This window comes from Coffea eugenioides, chromosome 3 (assembly GCF_003713205.1).
Source record: "Coffea eugenioides isolate CCC68of chromosome 3, Ceug_1.0, whole genome shotgun sequence".
NCBI classification, from domain to species: Eukaryota; Viridiplantae; Streptophyta; class Magnoliopsida; order Gentianales; family Rubiaceae; genus Coffea; species Coffea eugenioides.
In genome coordinates, this window is record NC_040037.1 from 7282400 (window position 1) to 7298091 (window position 15692).

The 15692-nt window shown below is 34.9% G+C and overlaps 1 protein-coding gene across 1 annotated transcript; it reads right to left on the minus strand.

Moving 5' to 3' along the window:
* Positions 1–5451: 5451 nt before the first annotated feature.
* Positions 5452–10289, minus strand: LOC113765907 (receptor-like protein kinase 2). Its single transcript, XM_027310149.1, is given in 3 exon segments — positions 5452–5969; positions 6177–9186; positions 10236–10289. Coding segments are annotated over 3 exon segments (3582 nt in total).
* Positions 10290–15692: the final 5403 nt, after the last annotated feature.

Here is a 15692-nt window from a genome sequence, read left to right on the forward strand (position 1 = left end):
TGATGGTTATGTTAACTAAGGAAATCTTTTCTTCGGAAAAAGTAGTTTTTTTTTTTTTTGGGCTTGGAAGCACAGATGGGCAAAGTCTTAAACTTTTTTTTTTTTTTTTTATCAAAACTGATTTACCCCAATTTTGTGTTTCTCTTAAGATAACCACTTGGTCTATACATTTCTACTTTCTTCCAAAAATTTAGGGAAAAAAAAAAGACTAAATAAGGAAGGAGAAATTCTTGACTATTGCTCTATTTCCAATTTTCATTCACACTTTTACTTGTGCACCTATTTTATCCCTATTAAGTGAAACCTTATATCAGAAAAATAAAAACATTCTTTTCGTAATTGCACTTTTATTTTTGCACCTATTTGGCAGATTAAAGTGACTTCTTCACCCTCAAAAGCTTTCCCATGAAAAATCCTTTCCTTGTGCACCTCCATAATTGCTTCCATAGTTCCTTGTGCATATATATATATATATATATATATATATATATATATATATATATATATGAGAGCCCCTTATTTTTCATATATTACTACATTGCTTCAAGGAAACTCTTCATTGAGGAAATTTCAATAACTTCCACTTTTCCCCTCTACTGAAGGCCCAGGAGGAAAGAAGAATTAAGGAAAAGTATAAACCTCCCTCAACAGGAAAAAGTGAAACTGGTGCAATGAAACTCAAGATTTTGGTTTAAGCATATATACCTTGCTTTTTATGTTCCGGAACCATACAATTCCTCTTGGCAGGATGACTTGAAGGTTTAAACCTCTGTACAATCCTCTTTCATTTGCTTCCAAATCACATTTTCTTGATCTTGATCCCTTCAACAGATTGAGAATTCATCTGAAAAGATGAGGCCCCATGCATGCATTTTGGTCATGATTGAACTGTTCTCCCTTGATCATCTCTAGTTCAACTTTCAGCAGCCACTGCGAGAAGAGATAATTTTGAAACATCAGAGCTTAGAATCAAATCACCTATTGCTATCAAAAGCTGAAAATCAACTAGAGTTGCAATTAGTTGCCACAACCGAGTGGTTTATGCACAAAAAGATCATGGATGCAAATCTTTACAAATTGATCTTTTTGGTTACTTTATAATTTTGAAAATTCTCCCCTTTGATAACTAAATTAAGAATCAATTTCGTTTTCCAGTATAAGAATTAGACGACTCTACTAAAATTTTTCCCTCTTGTTTTATTTGAGAAAGAAACCAAAAAAAAAAAAAAAATTGGAAATGGACCTAGCAAATTCCCACCTTTATGTGTCAACCACCATATTTACAGGTGCTTTACTAGCCCAAATTTGTGCTTCGCAGCTCAAACGATAAAAGAAATTGTTCTCATCAACTTGAGCATTTAACTCCAAAAGGCCCAACAAATAAGTTTAAATCCTAAATGATTAACATTTTGAGACCATTTCTCGTTAACTTCATTTTTGCTCCAGAACCCAACCATCAATTTAACTGAAAAAAAAAAAAAATTGGTTGCTATTGTTTTGCAGTTATGCTTACCTTTTCTCCAAAACAATAAAAATTAACTAACAAATATTTACTTCGTGATCTATTGAATTCTCATACAATTTTTAGTGCTCTAATTCTCAAATTCAGTAATATCCAAACCAAGATTGGCCTAACATGTATTCTTTTAATCCACCTATCTATGTTTTTCTGTAATTAATCAATGTTTTCCTTAATTATACACCTTTAAAATTTCAAGTCAGCCAAAAACTCTGCAGGTTTGCAAAAATTACTCAGCAGATGACGTGTGGCCACTTCTCTTGCAAGATTACATAACCAACAACAAAGATCAAGATCTAAGACAGTTTCATTCCTTGTTTAGAATTAGACTAAGAAACCTTCAATCAATTTTTTTTTTTTTTTGTCAAAAAGAAACCTTCAATTAAAAGAGCTGATTTCTGTACAAAAATTGTTAAGGCAAACATGGCAACCTCAAGACTAGCAGCCCAGATGTCGAAATGCGTTTCTTCAAGAGGAATAAAGCCCGGAAGTACGTGGATTCTTAAGGCTTTTATCAGTTCCACAAGGCCTTCTGAAAAAGTACGTTCCATAGATTCATACATTCTCTCAGCCTTTTTAAGACAATAGGGATGTGCTAGAAATTTAGGTGCTTATATTTATTTGGTACTTGTGATGTGTTATTCATGCTGTGTTCTTCTTCCAAGATTATTTTTCGTAGTCTTAACTGAAAGAGAGTGAAATCCCATCTTTCGGATTTACATCTTTTGGTTTGATTTGTATGAAGTCAGAAAGAATGAAGGTGCAAATTAGTGGTTTAGCAATTGCCATTTTCTACTTTGGGTGGGGTGGGGTATTGGTTACGTGAATGAAGCATAACATAGACATAGTGGCAGTTTGTAGTTGGGAGCTGTTATGGCTATCGTTTGCCTTTTCTTTTTGAGCCAGATTTTACAGAAATCAAATGAATGAATGAATAATTCTTTTTTTTCTTAATTGAATGAATACTTCCTGTGCTTTTGGTTTATAAAATTTGAATTTTGGTTGAAATTTGTGAACCGAATTAAGGTCTGTATTTGACAATAAAAGACATGGGCCTGTTCTCAATTGATTCAGATTTTTTGTAAACGCTGATGTTAAAAAGCTAAAATCAGAATCCAAAAAATAGGTAATCTAGTAACTTCTCATTTTAATTGAGGTACAGCAATGACAGTGTTCTTTGAATCATTGTTAGCTAGCTGATATAGGCACACAATGATAGATTTGAGAATAATATCCTTCTTATATACATACATATATATATATATATATATATATATATAAAACACACGCACACACACACACCTTTGCCTTGTCTCAGTCTTCAAGAAGCTTGTTAAAATTTGTAGTAAACTTAATTGTATGATATTACTGTTTTGACTTTTATTGAGGATTACAGCAATATTTGGATAAAGAGGCGTGCCAAAAGCTAAAGGAAGCAGCAGAAGCCATCACAGAAGGAATCAAAGAAACCAGGCAAACTGGTCAATTTATTAAAGAAACAGTTTCTTCTAATGCTGGAACAGTAAACTCCTTAGCCATTTTGTTCAATTTTCGTCTTATGTTCTATCCCTCTATTCGTTAGTTTACTTAGTAAAATACTACTAAAATAGTAGTAAATGCATTGCTTTAGGAACTTGGAATTTTTTTTCTTTTTCATGTGTTAACCTTTTTAATGTTGTGGTTGCTCAGGTAATCTCTGAGATGGCCAAAAAGGCACTTGAAAAGGCAGTAGATGCTTCGGAAGATGAGAAGGAAAAAAGCGCATGGGAAAAGGTCAAGGAAGCTGTGAAGGGGAAAAAATAGTTAAAATGACAATTGAAACATTTTGAAATTAAGCCTTCTATAGAGTCCATTGTTTGATTCGTAGCAATCTTTGGTTGTTCTCTTTGAATCCCTTTTGTTGATTTATGGTACTCACACAAAAGGGTTTTCTCCTCAACTTTTCATATTTTGTTTAGGAAGCAGTTTCATCTCATACCATAAGATGGCTTGAAAGTTGAAACTAAGCAATTCTTATTAGTATTTGAGGTTAAAATAACTTCTATGATGAGTAATTCGAGAATCATTGATTTCTAATTTCTTTGTGTAACTAGTTTTTCTTCATCTTTTGAAAACTAAACACATTAATTATATGCAAATATCGCCTCAAAAGAACTTTATTCAATGTTAGATAACTGCGTAAAAAAAAAAAGTTATATTCACACGCGAGTCAACAAATTGTACATAGCATTAATTACTTTATTCTTATTCTTAAAACTTATACAATATGTGGATTTAGAATGAACATGTGTCAATTTAGCTCCTCCAGTTTATCCATTGTTACATTATCTTTTATTCTTTTTCCTTTCTTTGGACATTTTTACAGTAGCTTTATCAGGGGATAAAAACTATTTATTATCAAGTTAAAGCAGTCTAGCAGCTGTTAAAGGACCCAGCCTCACTAATTCATGCCTAGCTATTGAACTGTCCTCTCAACAACGGACTAAAACATTTCATCATTACCATTCCAAATATGAATCTAAGGCTATTAAAACCTGCAGGGTCTTCATCAAAGTCATGTTCTTTTGAGAAAGAGTTGTCATATGTAAATAGCAAAAAAGGAAGGAATAAAACTTTGGAAATTGAACTTATACTAGCCAGGAATGAACTGTTGCATTCTTGATTTCCAAATAAGGAAATAATCAGTAAAAGGCTGAAACATCATATAGGACCACATGCATGTCACAGGCCTCACTTATATGGTCTTGTCTGAGGAACCTCAAGGTGGGCTCTGTACATCATGGATCAAGATTCTCCATGTGTTGTATGAAATGGACGAATTGATTTGAAATTTCTGAGTGGAAAATGTTCTATGCATTTCTACAATTTCATGCAAGGTTAAAGAATAAAGCTAGGTTGGCTTTGGAGTGACTATTAGTTTTTTAGTTGAAGAACTTTTGGCAATTGTCTTCTGATTCATAAGGAACAATTTTAGTTTTGCTTGGCCGATTTTCTCCTCTCCTCATTTTCGACTTTGTGAAACCCTTTTCAGCAACAAGAACAAATTTATAGTTTCTTAACTAGTGTAGGTGGAACTTGAATCTTGGTCAAGGTGGCCTTAATGATTTCTTTGATTACATCCCCAGAGACAGAATTGGTCAGTATAGTAAAATTATATATATATATATATATATATATATTTATCGATACAGGAGTGTCGGAGTCAATTCTTACGGGGCCCAACTAATTTCCTGTGACCCGGGCCTAGCGCCCTAATCCGACCCAATCACGATAAGTGCGTGGAGGAATTCAACAGAGCAGAGACTCGATCTTGGGACCAAGTGATTAGCTAGTAAAATTATATTCTTAGATAGAGTACTCTTTCCAACTAGCTAAGGCCAGCCCCTTGTCTTGGTCTTGGCCCGTTTCCCCACACCGTTTCCCCACACAGCATAAAAGGGAAAATAAAAGCAAAAACAGGACCTAGCTAGGAAGTTTTTGAAACAGAAATTCTCAGAGGTCAATCAGATTTTGATGGGAGTCCACTGGACCAGGAAAGTAATGGAAATTTGTTGTATGCATGACTTTTTACACCATTTTCAGAAGTCAATAACACTTTTTGTTTTGTCATGGCTATCCAAATTTCCTCATTTTCTTGGACATGTCTTTGGTGAGTCCCACAATATTTGTTAGCACTTTGCAAGCTGTAATTGAACCTTAAAACCTGGGGATAAAAGTTGATAGGTTGACCATTGCATGTAGATCATCAGTGACAAAAAGCCAAATTTGCAAACGTTGGCTTCATTCTTCACTCCTGCATACATTTGTAACTGTAGTAGCTATCTTCTCCTTCTTTACATCAGACTAAAGAACAAACAAAACCGCAAAAAATAGATAGTAAATAGACAAGCATCTTCAATGCCACCTCTCTAGTTCTAACCACCCATTTATGATCACTTAAATCACATTTTGACATTAGAGGATGATGAATATAGTAATGAGGATGCTGAGAAACTGGTGTTATTGCTTTTGGGAAACAAGTTTCGATTTGCCTGTGCCGAAGAAGAAGTTGCTTGGACATTACTTGGCTTCTTAGTTCCTTTATCACCTGCTGCTGGAGAGCCCTTGATTAGAACATCAACTTTTGCATAGTCCTCTCTTTCATTCTTGATTTCCTTGAGCATTGCTGCCACATCTTTCATTGTAGGCCTTTCTTCAGGGGATGCGTTTACGCATAATAAGGCTATGCCTAATGTTTGTGTCATTTCATCAATCTCTGATTCAGGCCTGGATAGTAAGCTTGGATCAAGGATTTCCAAACTTTCATTTTTCTGTCTCACCCAATCTGCTATGTGGACTCCATCTGGAATTGTTGGATCAATTGGTTGTTTCCCAGTCAAGACCTCTAACATAACCACACCATAGCTATAAACATCGGTCTTTTCTGTGATCTTCATCATGTAGCCATATTCTACAACAAAATCCCATGAATTAGTTTAGTATGGCCGATGATAATGCAGCCGAAACAGATTTCAGTACATATGCAATGGAGGTCAAATATTCATTTAGCAGAAAATTCACAGATGTATCTGTATATCAAGTGAATTTACATAAAGTGTATTAAACATGAAATGTGACATACATTTTATTTACTACAAGAAGAAAGAAAGAAACTTACCTGGAGCAATATAGCCATAGGAACCTGCAACTGTATTGGATGAGCGAGCAAAATCGCTATCTTCAACAAGCTTTGCAAGGCCAAAATCAGCGATATAAGGCTCAAATTCAAGACCAATGAGAATGTTATTGGCCTTAATGTCTCTATGAACAATTGGAGGGACACAATCATGGTGTAAATAAGCCAGTCCTTGTGCAGCTCCTAAAAGAATTTGATATCTCAGTTCCCATTCCAGAGGACTTCCATTTCTCTCATGAAGAAGGCTGCCTAAGCTCCCATTAGGCATATAATCATACATGAGCAATCTAGTGCTTCGATTCCAACAATAGCCTAGGAATCTTACAATGTTTTTATGCCTGATTGCGCCAAGTGTTTTTATTTCTGCTGAGAAGGAATCACGAAGAGTACACTTCTCTTCGCTGCATCCGTTGGTTGAGCCCATTGAAGATGGCCACAGCTTCTTTACCGCAATAACCTCACCGTTATCCATATCTGCCCTGTAGACAACTCCAGAACAACCTTTTCCAACCACATTTGACTCCACCAGGCATTTTAACACTTGATCAACAGAGAAATTTAGTTTCTGGAATGGAATGAATTGCCAAGGCCATGACTCTCCCATTTCTGAATCATCACCACCTTTCAAACTCCTACGTGCTCGGACAACTGCAAATGTTCCCATGACCACCATTGCAATTGTCAGGGTGACAAGCAATGCAATTGCCACTTTGAGTCTCCTTGACCTCGTCATATTATTCTCATTTTTGGCTACTTCAATGCCAGCCACATTGCCCTGGAAGCAGGAGTCCTGCCCAAAGGAGCACAGGCCTTGATTCCCTGCCAGGTCTGATACAGGTAACTGCCGAAAGAACTTGTTGTCAGGAAGATAACCAGACAAATTATTGAATGACACATTCAGAGAGACGAGATTATCCAGCATTGCTAGTGGGGTCAAGTTTCCTTCAAGGTTATTGTGTGAAAGGTCTAGTATGGAAAGCTTGGAAAGTGAAGATATCTGGGCAGGAATTGGCCCAGCGAGCCCATTGCAGCTCAGGTTGAGAGTAATTTCAAGGGATTCAAGTTTGCTCAGCTCCAAAGGGATCGGACCAGAGAGCTTGTTGCTACTAAGATCTAGAAACTGAAGGCTTGAACAGAGGCCTAGTGAAGGAGGTATTGATCCAGAGAACTGATTTTCACTCAAGACTAACTTGTTCAGAGAAGCAAGACGACCAAAGCTCGCTGGTATAGGACCAGAAAATTGGTTCACTGAAACATCCAAGACTTGAAGCCCAGACAGAGATGACAATGCATTAGTCAGGGGACCTTCGAGCGTATTGTTGCTTAGGTCTACCATCTGTAGCTCTGTGCAACTTCCAATCTCATCAGGTACTGATCCAGAAAGGCGATTACCAGACAACTCAAGAAAGTTCAAGATTTTCAGGCCCCCAATTTCTTTAGGAATTTGACCTGTAATCCTGTTGCTTCCAAGCCTCAACCTTAGCAGAGAACTAGAATTTCCTATTTCGGGAGGTAATGTGCCCGAAATGTCATTAGAAACCAATAGAAGCTTTGTAAGGTTTTGCAATTGGAACAAGCCCGGAGGAATACTACCAGTGAGTGAATTGTGAGATAAATCTAGAGCCTGTAGGCTAGCACAACCAGTCAAACTTGCAGGTATGCTTCCTTCAAGCTGGTTTTCCCAAGCAAAAAACACTATGAGGTTAGATAACTTTCCCAGCTCAGGTGGTATCAAACCTGATATCTGGTTAGTATCAAGCTGCAACTGCATGAGATTTGTCGCATTTGACAGAACCGAAGGAATTGATCCAGACACATTATTGTCACTAATCATAAATTCTTCAAGCTCAACAAGGCCACCAATAGACCATGGTATAGTCCCGGACAAAGAGTTCAAAGATAAATCAATCATTGTCAATTTACTACAATTCCCAATCTCCTCTGGAATAACCCCAACTAGATTATTCTGCCACAACAACAATTTGTCTAGATTTTTGAGCTTCCCAAGCTCTGGTGGAATTGAACCAGAAAGGCTATTTTCATACAAGTACAAGTTGACAAGCTCGGAACAATTCCCTATTTCAGGAGGGATCTCTCCAGAAACCATTGTAGTATAAATAGACAACGTCTTCAGTTTGGTAAGCTTACCTAATGAAGCAGGCAGAGAACCGGAAATCCTGGTGTCTGCGAGGCCTAAATTAGTCATGTTACCACAGTTTCCAAGCTCATCAGGGATTTTTCCAGCGATGTCCTTATTGCCACCTGCTCTCAGAATTTCAAGATTTGGTAACAGACCTAATTCAGCAGGTATGCTCCCACCCAGACGGTTGTCAAACAGATAAAGGTTCTTCAGGCTTTGACAATTGCTCAACTCAGCTGGGATTTTCCCTGTCAGCTGATTAGAGTTCAAGAGCAAATCTTGGAGATTCTGAAGCTTGGCAATGCTTGTTGGGATGCTTCCCACAAGGGTATTTGAATTCAAGTCTATAGCTGTAAGTGCAGCACAATCCCCCAGTTCAGATGGGATAGTTCCAGTAACATTTGCATCAGATATCACAAGCTTTTGGAGGTAAATGAATGAAGAAATATTTGAAGGCAAGGGAAGCTGAAGAGGGATGGATTGTATATTAATTTCAGAAACAAGTCCTTGTGAATTGCATGTTATGAAAGTCCATTTGCATGGATTTGAGTCACGCAAACTCCAGCTTGAAAAACCCTGAGGTGGTGAAGGAGAGGAATGCAGCCATGAGTACAGAGTTAAACCTTCATGATTGATGGCAAAAGCAGTTGGTGTAAGGAGATTGATCAAAAGGGCTGAAAGAATAGTGAAAGAAAGGAAGAATGGTGATAAACAGGTAGTAAAGAATGAAGGGAAGAAGTTGTTTTGGCTGAGGTTGTAGGAGTAGTAGTGCAGCTGCTGCCTCGAGCTGGGCATCGACATTTGCCTCAATTTCCAAACCTTTCTTCTCGGGTTTGCACCATTTACGTTTTGCTGTTCCTTTCTCTATCTCTGTGTTGTCTTGCAGCAATAACTTCTTTTTCTGGTTTTTGCTTCTTTCAAACTCAAACTCTTAAACAAAAAGTCTGAGGTTTTAACTCTTACCTAATTCCTTCACATAAACAAACCACAAAAGTAACCACTAAACAAAAGAGTTTTGTCACCCCCAAGATAATAAAAAAGATGATTAAAGAAATGAAGGGCTGTAAAGCTAGCTAGCTACTACTATACTAAAGAAAAACAAAGACGAATAATGAAATCAAGAAGCAAGGAATACCTAGAGATTAGCAAGTTTCTGCAGAAGCACCACCACCCCCACTTCAACATGGCTGACCATTTCTTTCGGTTTTTTAACTTCACCTAGGATCCCACTCCCTACTAGTGTGTGTTTGTGAGTGTGAACAAGTGTGTGAAAGATTTAGCAATTGTTTTTGTGGTGCTATGCAATATATTAATGCAGAAGGCTGGTCAGATAAGTGATGCATGGATTTGGTCACGCGCAGGTGCTAAGCAACAGCTGTCCCGTGACTTGATTTTTTCTGTTAATGAAATTGTTGATTTCTTGATTGTATGGCAGATTTCTCTATTGAGTTTTGCCTCTAGTATACATGATTCAGCACAGCTGTGTATAGGCTGAAATGAGTGTAAAAGGGCAGATAGCTTCATCCAGTTGAGAATTAATGCAGAGGTTGTCTTCTTTCTCCGTTTCTGTCTTCTCCCCAACTCCTTTTTCAGCCTGTTCATGGTACCATAATCGACCCTGAAACTGATTTTCAATTTTCAATAGTAGCAGTAACACATGCCGACTCTGAATACACAAAAAATGATGATATGCATACAACGAAAGATACTCATCATGATGGGCTGAAATAGTCTGAATTTTATATGTTTCTGTACTATATCCACCTCTCCTAGGAATCAAATCAACAAAAATGGCAAGTTTTATTTTAATTTTTACTCCTAGTGGTTGTGAAATTCGAAAGCAATTTAGAGTTGAATAATGGTAGTGAATCTTTATGGATGGATGAACAATGATGAATTACCATAACTGAGTATAGGCCATTTTCTGTTGGGGGAAAAAACAAAGTGTAGGCCATTTTCTTTTTTTATGTTTAACATATGTTGGAATTGTCAGGATTGAATCTCTGCAGGAAGATAAGGCTAAAATTCATTTCATCATAATCGTTTTACAATTAATCCATCAAACTTTTCCTCTTCTTCAAAAAAGAAATCCTTTTTATTCCAACAAAAACAAGAGTCAAATGGATCCATATGATGATGAAAAGCTCTTCTTATCTTAGAATTCAGTTTTGGCTTGTCATCTTCATCCTCCCCTCTTAAACAAATGAAAGAACAAGACAAATTAGTAGTGATATATATATATAGGCACACACTTTTATTGGTCTAATTTTCATGGAAAAAAAATGTGATTATCCTACTAATCTACTTTTTTATTTATTTAACATCAAATGTCAAAAATTGCAGAGGATAACTGGAAGGAAGATGATTGAAGATTGCTAATGCCGCAAGCCTGCTAAACCCAAGGGAAAGGCCATGCGTAAAAGCATGATTTGTATGATAATGTAGATTAATTTTGTAAAACAATCATTTTTCTCTGGAAATGTCAAAATTAATTCATTAAATATTTAGTTAATTATTTATGCACTTTAAAGCGCGTCGACTGCACGTGTCATTATTGCTTGTGAAAGGGATGAAACTATCATTAAACATTTTGAGCTGACAAAACACAACGGAGAGTACATAGGAATTAGCAATGGCCATTAGATCCGATGAAATTTGTGCTTTTTATTATGCATTAGGAGACAATTCTGAATACAATTAATTTAAATCTACTTATTTTAATTTCCATGGCTCAGAGTAAGTATGACCTTTTTTTTTAAATGAGCAAGTAAGGAGAGTCACCTTACTCACTATTTTTTTTTACATAAAATAGAATAAATCTGCAATGGCATAAAGAGAAAAAATCTTGTTTGAATTGCTATTTTCTGAAATTTTTGTAGAAAAATGCACTGGATGAGATAAAAAGGTGATTGAAATATGTAGAAATTTTTTAGGAAAAAATGGCTTTCCAAATGAGACCGAACTTAGGGGGCTCACAAAAATATAAATATTTACGCAAATCTATATGTAATTGCAGAACTGCTTATTAATAATACATTTTTTAACAAATTTCAGAGACGTATTTTGAATTACAGTCTTCTCCCTCCCTCTCTCTCTCTCTCTCTCTCTCTCTCTCTCTCTCTCTCTCTCCATATATATTTAAAAATTTTGTGTCATTGAATGCTGATTCATTAGTAGATATACTAATTAAATGACTTTAAATTTCTTTGTTCAACTCTCAAGCATTTTTCTTTTTCTATTCTCGCTTGTAAGATTTATAGTTTCTCTTGAATTGGAACATGTATCAACACGCAAGACTTTATAACAAAAAAAATGTAAATTTTATATACACTAATAGTATATATATTATCATCGATAATTTTCTGATACATGTGTAAAAGTTGAATTTTAAATTCAAATTTATATAATTATTATTTATCTAAAATTGACTGACAGTATATATGCTACGAGTATAAGAAAAATTAATCCAAAAAAATGAAGGAAATGAAAAGTTCAAATTGCCCCTTGCAACAAAATCTTAGAAATAAGAAGCATACAACAAAATCTGTAGGTCCACACGTGTTGACAATGATGGTAATTGGTAGATTGTAGTCAGAAAGGTCTTGTTGGCGAATCAAAACCCCAAAGGGTGGGACCATATGAAAGTGGGCTCAATCACCATTCTAAAATCCTAAAAAGAAGTACTAAAAGAATTTGGGCCCCAAAAAAACAAGAAAGTTGTCCAAAATTTGGAGTTAAGCGGATTGAGTGGACTGGAGACTGATACCTTTTACTTACAACATATTCCAGATTTTGAGGCCATATCACGTGAATAGAGGAATCAAATCGATATATATATATATATATATATATATATATATAGTTTTGCCCACTAATCGTTGACTAACCCAAATCCCTTTTCAACATCATTATTGATCATGCCATTTGTGAATTTATCCTATCATTCCTTGTCAAAATAATTGCACGAACATGCATAGATTTGGAATAGCAAATCTTCTTCAAATGGTTATTACCACTTGCTAAACTCCTACTATCAGTCAACATCTTTTATTGACAACATTTACATAACGAGTACCTTTAAGGGAATCAGTTAAATGAGATTACAAGTGTTAAATTTTATGGATTTTTATAATCAGTGTTTTGAAGTATTCGTTAAAGGGCTTTTCTAATTGGTGTCAATCATTAATATACCTAAAATTTACCTAATCTACGTATATGTACATATACTAATTATTACCCGTCCTTACATTTACGTGACTTTCCTATTTAATTTTACCTACTCTCTTTTGTATTTACTTATTTTTTCTAATTAATTTTATATTTTCAAAAATATGACACCTGAATTATATTATAACGAGTGCCCAATGAACATTCGTTAGACATACCCTTCATTAAAATTCTTAAATTGTACTTGTGAATGTTACACGATTATATTTATTAGTGCCTTTTATTTTCATAAGTTGGTCTTGCTCTTATCAAATAATTTACATTTGAAACTATCTGAGGGCACTTGTTAATCAAACCCAATTTCTAGATAAATTTTTAAAATTTTATCAATGGACGGGATATTGCATAAAAGTATTTGTGCCGTGTTTGAAAAGAGAAAGTCCTAATAATCTTGATATAACTAAAAAAATATAGGCACTTGTGGGTTTTATGTGAAAATTTTCCTTTTATTCATGATCTAGACATAGGTAGCAACCCATTCCATAATTCTTCTCATTACCTCTCGCGAGAAAATGATCCTATTAAAGAAATGAATTGTACAATACAAAATAACATAAAACCACATAAATTAAACCTTTCCTTTCTTCCAATTCTCCCTTTAAGTCTATATGGTGAGAGTTTCAATCGTTACAATATACATAAATAATATATGTATATTTATGTATAATGTATGTATGTATATAGTGCATTATTTGTGTGGTAGAGAACAAAAATATTCTTATAATTGTGGGAGTAAAAATGTAGATCGTAAAGTTCCACTAAAAAATGTGGGACTATGGTCTATGGATGATACTATGGTCCAAAAATATAAAGCTAAACGGCGCAGCTCGCAGCCCCTATATTTAGGGTTATGACCTTGGGAACCCCGCCAATGGATGTGGCCACCTTTTTCTTCTGTCACCACCCTCACCTGCCCAACTAAAACCCTGATTTTATTTTTTCCATTTTTGAGAGGACTTAGAAAATACCCTGAAATTTCTTCTTAGTTATAATAACCATGAAATGCTCATATAAGAAAACAGGTATGATTTCGCGTAAGAAGGTTAGTAATCATTGTTCATTGTTGATTTGGAGGCAAAAAATGTAGGGTAAGAAAATATAAGAAAGATATCTAAATCCTGACTAAACCTAAACTAAGTACGTGAGAATTATCCAAAAGATGGTGCAAGCATTGCTTGAAGTTTGATGCATCATAGTCCATTTCTTGAAAATTAAACTCAAGACTATTTTTTCTTAGCATCTTCACACAAATCTTCTCGTAATCATTAAATTGACTTTAGGAGCTCTTCTCTTGCCTGATTATTGGACCGACAAGTTTTGCAATAAGCTTCTATTGCCTATATAGTTACTTCTCTTTGTATTAGGTCCTTTCTCAATTCTACAAGTATTACAGAAGAATCTGCAGATTTTTCAAAAAGTTGAAAAGTTTTATCGTGTCGTGTAAAGAAACTGCACTAAATTTTCTGAAACAGCTCTAAGATTACATTGAGCCCATAAATAGTTCGGTCAAAACTATCATTGATTCTGTCCAACTCGAAAAAGAAAAAAGAACGAGGTACAAGATAATGAAAAAGGGTAAATACTAATCCGAAATATCCTTAGCTCGCAATAGCAAAGGATTGTAATATTATCTCAAATAATATTTCGCTTGCATCATAAACACATTTTCCAACCCACCTTTTTATATTCCCAACTACCTTTTTATCTCACATACATCACATTACAAAAAGTGCTACAGTAATTATTCCAAATAATATTTCAAATAATACCCTATCCAAACAGACTACATTGGTTTAAGTTGATTGAGTTACATTTTGCGTTCTATATGGCCTTGCTTGGTAGACAAATTTTTTGTCAAATTTATCTGTTATAAGTTTTTTAAAAATTTTAACTACAATAATCTCAAAAACTTTTCAAAATTTTTAAACTATACACGTCAAAATATTCAAAAAAAACACACTTCAAAATTTTTTTAAAAAACTTCTACAGTAAATCACAGTAAAATTTTAGAAAAATACCTAAAAAACTCACTTGCCAGACAGGCGGTCTCCATACACTACTTTGTAATGGTTTCCTAGTCAAAAAGAAACAACCTAACATGGCTCATAGGTGATAGGACACCCTAGGTGTGGAATATGCTTAGAGGAAAATGTGTGACAACTCATAAAGGACCAAATAGGACTAGTTCAACTCGCAAATATGATCACATCCAAACAGGAAAAAAATGAACGAAAATGGAGCTCTGTCGTATTGTAGTGAACTTGCCATGCATTTTCATGATTACATGTGATTATTAGCTGACTTTATAGGAACTTGAATATGAGAGTTTGTTGTAACCGAGAGGGAGGCAAGAAGGGTCGTAATGAAGAGAAGCTGCTAACAAACATGGTAGAATAATTATGAAATTCTCGTACCTAAACTGGTAGCATCTTCAGAAGTTAGCGAAGCAAATAAATTTCAGTCAACAATAACTTCATTGTTGAAGTTAGCAAGATCGAACCTTGTCTTTTTTGCATGATGTCCACTTGGGAGTCCGCTGGTGTTGGAATAGTCAAAAACAAAAAAACCTAAAAACCAAAAAAAAAAAAGAAGACAATTTACCATATCAAAGCAATTTGGGCAATCATGTGTGAAGCCAATAATTACGTGCTTTACAAAAATTCTTTGGAGTAAAATATTGACTGTCTTGTTGTCTAGGTGTGTTTAGTTTTTCACGTTTTTCCTTCAAATGGTTTTATTTATGAATCGAGCCTCGGAAATGAAATTGTGGACAAATTGGTATTACCTGCCACGCACATCGTTTGGATTGAAGGAAAGGGACGAAAAAGAAAGGAGAGGATTCCGGTGAAAAGAAAAGGAAAAGAAAGTAGAGGAAAATGAAATCCATCGATCTTGTTTGTATTAAATATAAAAGGAAAATAAATGAAACCTTATTAATTTTTTATTTATTAGTATGAAATACCTATTTCTTTCTTGTTTAAAGTTATATAAAGTATAAATTGATATTTTTTAAACTCAATTAGGCTTGATTGAGTTCGAATTAAATTCGATTGAACTTGATTTACACAAGCTCAAACTCAAGTTCAAATAAGGCAAAATAAAATCGAGTTCAAACTTGAACTCTGACTTTC